The sequence below is a fragment of the Oncorhynchus gorbuscha genome, linkage group LG10 (genome assembly GCF_021184085.1).
Source record: "Oncorhynchus gorbuscha isolate QuinsamMale2020 ecotype Even-year linkage group LG10, OgorEven_v1.0, whole genome shotgun sequence".
In the NCBI taxonomy this organism is placed as follows: domain Eukaryota; kingdom Metazoa; phylum Chordata; class Actinopteri; order Salmoniformes; family Salmonidae; genus Oncorhynchus; species Oncorhynchus gorbuscha.
The window spans coordinates 72,158,203-72,164,989 of record NC_060182.1 but is presented as its reverse complement, the minus strand read 5'-3'; the positions used below and the strand labels follow the sequence as shown (position 1 = coordinate 72,164,989).

The following is a 6,787-nucleotide window of genomic DNA, read 5'->3' as shown; positions in this document are numbered from 1 at the left end:
TCTCGCAGTGATGAAGCATACCCATACCATTAACAGCCTATGTCAGACTAATCATGCACGGTAGTTCTTGGGGCATATTTAGAAGTTTGGATAAACTATTGTAAGGGTGTTCCATGAGCGCGCGGAAGACCGGGCAGAAATATTGCATCTATTAGCCGCTTTTCTTGGAGGATCTCCGTGACAACAATTTGCGATGGCAAAGAATTCAATACCGGGGGCTCGGAGGCTGATTGGGGTGCATTGTGAGGGGACTGAGGTCGCTGATTGGTTCAAGGAAAGCACCAACACTACACGCAGTTTATATTCATTCAACTTGTTGAAGCACTCAGACTACTTCTGGGAGAGAGACAGGAATGAGAATTCCTAACAGGGGACATGGTAAGTTTTATTTGTGGTTATGAATGTATAAATTTGCAACCTACGTGTTGTTAGGCTATGCGTAATTCTTGTTTTATTAGGCCCTGTGCGTAATTGTGTGATTATTGTGGTATTCCTTATGAACTACAAATAATGTGACTATAAAGTTCTACATATTTTTCTTAAATATTTATATCTTATGATGCTATTCATTTTTTTCAGATTTTAAAGATGAAGAAGAATATAATTTGCATGGACTTTTTTGGTGGTAGGCCTATGGATTAAAATATTTACACTGTAACATGGCAAGTACAGACAGTGAGGTGAAAACGTTACTGAACTTTGTAAACTTGGCATCCAGTGACATCAAGGCGGCTCTGGACAAATCAGCCCCTTGCAGGCGCTCTGTGGACCACAGGAAATACCTGCAGAAACAGCTCAAGCGTTTTTCTCAGAAATACGCTCGGATGCCCAGATGCCACACATACAGGTCCACGGAGTCTAGCATCGCCAAAGATGTGGTGAACAAGTCCAGCGAGTATTCATTCGAGACAATTCACCCGAGCACGACGCGCATCAATGAAAAAGGGGGTTCGTATGCGCGAGACGTAGAGAACGCAAGGATGGCTCAAACCCCCACGGTAGACAGTGATAACAGTAAGCAAGAACAGGTACCCATGAGGAAACGTCAACTCCCTGCATCGTTTTGGGAGGAACCCCGATTAGCCCAAACCAACACAGACTATTTGCAGTATGGATGGAAAAGGAGCCAAGGTGTGATAGGAATCAACGATGTTGAAAAAATAAAAAAAACTCACGAGGAACTAACACCGAGCTTGCTTCTCTCCAATAGACGTGGCTCTGTTGAGATAGAACCGCTCAAACTGGACGTGGCCTCTCATAACGTCAATGTGTGCGGTTTCTGTCCGTTTCAGTACCACGGACACCACGTCTTTCAGAGTCACATAGTTGTTCCACAATCGGCTGTGGGACTCTGGGGGAAAGCCACAGTGGCTGAAACGGAAACACCCGACATAACACACCGACATAAGAACTACACGCATGTCGTGGTCAAACCCATACCGACTAAACCCACGGTCCCGCCATCCATTTTCAACGTGTTTGGGTTCATTTAAACACAATTACAGACGTATAATCATATCTTAATAATTGCCTAAGCAATAATGAAGATGTAAATATTAATTTGTTTAGTTCGATATTCCGTTTATTTTTTATTTCAAACTTTGCATTTCTCTTTTTTTAAAGAGTAGTCATAAATAAGCACTTAAGTAGTCTTACATTTCATACCAAACATTTCTGCTTGGAACACCTGCACCTTTACCACTTGGGTTCCATAACGTCTAAGGAATTTATTATAAAATCATAGCACCGTCTCAAACTGAAAAATGTAGACTACTTCAATCTTTCTCATTTTTAAAATGGAAGGGAATTTATGTTGATATAGGAATGGAGTGACATTTGAAGTTCATTTTTTGATTCGTCGTGATAATCTATGCTAAAGGAGAGGTATACGGGTGTGTTGATTACCTCATGGTGTATATATCTCTTAAATACACTGGTTTAAAAATGAATTGATCAAAATTACTTGTAGTTCACTTGTGTTTGTCAACAAAAAGTAAAACACAGACTGACAGATAGTTCCACACATTATTTCTTGATATTTTTTGTTTGTAAATAATACTTGTGAAATGGAGAAATTACATTTATTTTTTAAATAAACAGTAGATCTTTAGATTTCTTTCTTTGGTTCGAACACCTTTTTCAAAAGCCTTTTAGCACTGACATTTACAATATGTTACAACAACTCAACTATAATATACACTCATTACACTAGGTTTGTTGAAAACACACTTTCAAAACATATGACCAAATCAGTGCTTAATATCAACAAGTAAATTCCATCCAAGCAAGCACACTTCATAAAGCCTCATATTGATTGTCTCCCTTTGTTCAACTCGGCCTAAACATCTGAAAGACAGGTATTTTAAAAGCTTACCTTGAGTTAATTTTAGCTCAGTTATGCTGCACTTTTTCAGGAGACTATCAACTGCTGTGCCTTTATCTATCATCATTCGTCAGCCCATCCACACAGACCTGCAGCTCACATCCACTGTATGTGCACACGACACACACATTCCACGTGCACATGACACACATATTCTCCATTACACACATTTTGCACAATCATCACTACCCCATAAATACAGTTTTAAAAATCCTGTAAACTGGTAACTTAATATACTATAAGGCACAACACACAGGAACACTGACAAGCCTTATTTGCCATCAGGGCAGAAATCATCAAAGCTGTGTCTGGTCAGGCTGAGGTACTGCAGCAGTCTCTGGGAGGGGTAGGCTGTCCAGAGACCTGAGTCTGGACACAACCATCTGCTCATGGATCCTTAGCCTGCACAGGTGCATCAGTGGATGGGCTGACACTGAGGAAACACTGTATTAGATTGTCCCAGCTGTTTGAGTGTGTGTGTGTCTGTGTTCATTGATGTACTCACATGACTTGGTCTTGATGCTGGGCCATTTGTGCCATCCATCCAGGAGCTCGGTGAGTCTGGCACACAGTTGAACATCACCAACGTAGTCCAGCAGTAAGTCGACGATGGGCCCTGCCCAGTTACACACAGTTGATGAGATCAACTCACAAAACTAAGGGATATAAGAATGAACAGAAAGAAAAGATAATGAGCATCGTGCCCCCCTCCCCCAAAAAGGCTATTTATCAAGTTCCCAGAATAATCATGATCACAATAGGAGCCTACTTTGCCTTACCTGTACTTTGCTGGCAACAAGTCATGTGCAGGTTAAAAGAGGCATGTCATTGGTAGGCAGTACATTGTTGATGTCGATGACTATGCTGTCCTGGGCTGGGTGTGGGCTGCAACCATATGCACATCTGAAGTAGGCCCAGATATCACAGCCATTGACCAAAAGCAAACTTGAGAAGAGGTAGGTTATTCATACAGAGTATGATAGCACCAGGGAAGGTGGTAGGACAGAATGGAATGCTGGTGTTATCAGCCCCATGCTCCAGCAGTAAGGAGACAGTCCTGGCACAACCCCGTCTTACAGCTGCTAGTAGAATGGCAGCAATAGTGCTTCCATTGGAAATGGAAAAGTGGAGTGCTGTGATGCAGTGATCCGAATACTGCAGGGAGCGATTGTGGGATAGTGGCATTGGCATTGACATTGGCACCTGTCTTGAGCAATATGGCTGTGGCCATATCCCGGTTGTGCTCTGTAGCCAGGTGGAGGGGGCTGATCATGTTGTGGCGAACTCTGGCCCGACTGGTGACTGGGACAAGCATGTACACAATACTGGAACAAGGGGACATTAGTACTGTACATAAGAGTAATACAAGAGACACGACAGGAGAAACACAGTGCACTCGTACATTCTCATGGTGTCCATACGGAGCAGCAACATGTAGAGGTAGGAGTCCTGTCTTGGTGGGTTTGTTGGCGTCTGTGTTGGGAGAGAATTGCAGCTCCACTATCTCCCAGTGGCAATTTTTACTGGCCTCATACAGGGCTGTAGCACTGTCACGTCTGCATGTTGATGTCAGCACCTGAGGAAAAAGTGACTTTGGAGAAAACTGAACGGGTCTAATAAGAATTAATGTATCACCTGTCTGTGTGACTACAGTAAAAAGACATATGTACTATAAGGCCAACCATGTCATCTGTCACAGCATTACACACACTGTAACCTACCTTCTCTAATGAGGTATCGCATGGCCTCTACGCGTCCTTGCTGGGCTGCTACTGCCACTAGGTATTGGGAGGATTAATGATGGCTCCTGCCCTAACCAGCTATTCTTTTGTGTGTCCATGTATGCTGATGTTTCAACCATATACAGTGCCTTGCAAAAGTATTCATCCCCTTTGGCGTTTTTCCTATTTTGTTACATTACAACCTGTAATTTAAATGGATTTTTATTTGGATTTCATGTAATGAACCTACTTAAAATAGTCCAAATTGGTGGACAAAAATGTCTAAAAATTTTAAAAAATAAATGAAAGTGGTACATGCATATGTATTCACCCCTTTGCTATGAAGCCCCTAAATAAGATCTGGTGCAACCAATTACCTTCAGAAGTCACATAATTAGCTAAATAAAGTCCACCTGTGTGCAATCTAAGTGTCACATGATCTGAGTATGTATACACCTGTTCTGAAAGGCCCCAGAGTCTGTGACACCACCAAGCAAGCTGCACCATGAAGACCAATGAGCTCTCCAAACAGGTCAGGGACAAAGTTGTGGAGAAGTACAGATCAGGGTTGGGTTATAAATATTTAAAAAACTTTGAACATCCCATGGAGCACCATTAAACCCACCAAAACTCACGGACCAGGCAAGGAGGGCATTAATCAGAGAGGCAACAAAGAGACCAAAATAACCCTGAAGGAGCTGCAAAGCTCCACAGCAGAGATTGGAGTATCTGTCCATAGGACCACTTTAAGCCGTACACTCCACAGAGCTTGGCTTTACGGAAGAGTGGCCAGAAAAAGCCATTGCTTAATGAAAGAAAGAAGCAAACAATTTTGGTGTTCTCCAAACGGCGTGTGGGAAACTCCCCAAACATATGGAAGAAGGTACTCTGGTCAGATGAGACTAAAACATTTTTTGGGGGCCATCAAGGAAAATGCTATGTCTGGCGCAAACCTAACATCTCTTATCACCCCGAGAACACCATCCCCACAGCATGATGATGCTGCCCCCACCATGCTTCACTGTGGGGATGTTTTTCATCAGCAGGGACTGGGAAACTGGTCAGAATTGAAGGAATGATGGGTGGCGCTAAATACAGGGATATTCTTGAGGGAAACCTGTTTCAGTCTTCCAGAGATTTGAGACTGGGACGGAGGTTCACTTTCCAGCAGGACAATGACCCTAAGCATACTGCTAAAGCAACACTCAAGTGGTTTAAGGGAAAACATTTAAATGTCTTGGAATGGCCTAGTCAAAGCCCAGACCTCAATCCAATTGAACCCATCCGACTTGAAGGAGCTGGAGCAGTTTTGTCTTGATGAATGGGCAAAAATCTCAGTGGCTAGATGGGCCAAGCTTACAGAGACATACCCCAAGAGACTTGAGACTGTAATTGCTGCAAAAGGTGGCTCTACAATGTATTGTCTTTGGGGAGGTGAATAGTTATGCACATTGAAAAAAACGTATTTCTTGTTTTTTTTTAACAATAAAACATATTTTGCATCTTCAAAGTGGTAGGCATGTTGTGTAAATCAAATGATACAAACCCCTAAAAATATATTTTAATTCCAGGTTGTAAGAAAACAAAATAGGAAGGGGGTGAATACTTTCACAAGGGACTGTACACATTAGCAACCACAGCTAATGAAGTAACTGAAACCCTTAAAGACTAGAGTCTGTTTTGAAATGGGTTGACAGTAATATACTGATCCTGAACATCTCTAAAACTAAGAGCATTGCATTTGGTACAAATCATTCCTTAAGTTCTGGACCTCAGCTGAATCTGGTAATGAATGATGTGGCTATTGAACAAGTTTAGAGATTCAATTACTTGGCATTATCTTAGATTGTAACCTGTCATGCTCAAAACATATAGATTAAATGGTTGTAAAGATGGGGAGATGTCTGTCCGTAATAAAGACTTGCTTTATTTTCGCGCATCCACACGCGTTGTAGAGGACACACGGCAGAGCAGCGGTCGAGCAATGACAGCAGCGGGGGGAGGATAGCCAGGGCTCAGCGGTGCATTCTGAGATTATTTTAGGACCGTATTGACATGTGAAGACACTCCAGCATCCTCCGCCCAAAGATAAAGGCAAATTGCATCAGGATCCTTTGGGCATCTGTTCTCCATTACTCTGTTAGTTTTTATTATTACATTTGCAAACAGGCAGGTGTTTTTATATTTTGGTACATTAAAATTAAATATATTAATTTGACTGGAATTTTCAAATGTAAAAAATGGCCCTGGTTATTTGAACAAAATGATTAACCCAACTCCATTCGGAAAAAAAGTCAAATTATTGCTTCTTTACCATATAGCAGCTGTGCAAAAATGCTGAACAGAATGGAAATCATAACAATATGAGTATAAGTACCTATTGCCTGTTACCACATGATGCTCTTCAGAGTTTGATGCCTATGGCTGCTGTATATCCCACCATATAGTGAGTGATAGGGGTTCAGGTATTTATTTATATTATCTTGGTTGAAACTATATTAAATAAAATTAAGTTAAACTAACTTGATCCTGCAGAATGTTGGAGATAGTAGAATAGTTATGTTATGGACAGGCTGTCTGGGAAGGTCACATTGGTGGTCACTATATTGCCCTAAACAACTAGGTTATCCAGCCCTTCCCTGTTGTCCTCATAGCCCAGTGTTTTTCCTGGAGTTGCAACACA

At 41.7% G+C, this 6,787-nt stretch overlaps 1 protein-coding gene across 1 annotated transcript; it reads left to right on the top strand.

Annotated features, from left to right (window-relative positions):
• Nucleotides 1-246: 246 nt before the first annotated feature.
• Nucleotides 247-2,194, top strand: LOC124045280 (protein FAM181A-like). The gene is made up of 2 exons (XM_046364571.1): nt 247-378; nt 580-2,194. Exon 2 carries the CDS (start codon nt 660-662, stop codon nt 1,491-1,493), a length of 834 nt encoding a protein of 277 aa, XP_046220527.1. The 5' UTR covers nt 247-378; nt 580-659; the 3' UTR covers nt 1,494-2,194.
• Nucleotides 2,195-6,787: the final 4,593 nt, after the last annotated feature.

Excerpts from the sequence above, each read along its gene's own strand:
- LOC124045280 (XM_046364571.1), top strand. The coding sequence starts at position 660 with ATGGCAAGTACAGACAGTGAGGTGAAAACGTTACTGAACTTTGTAAAC.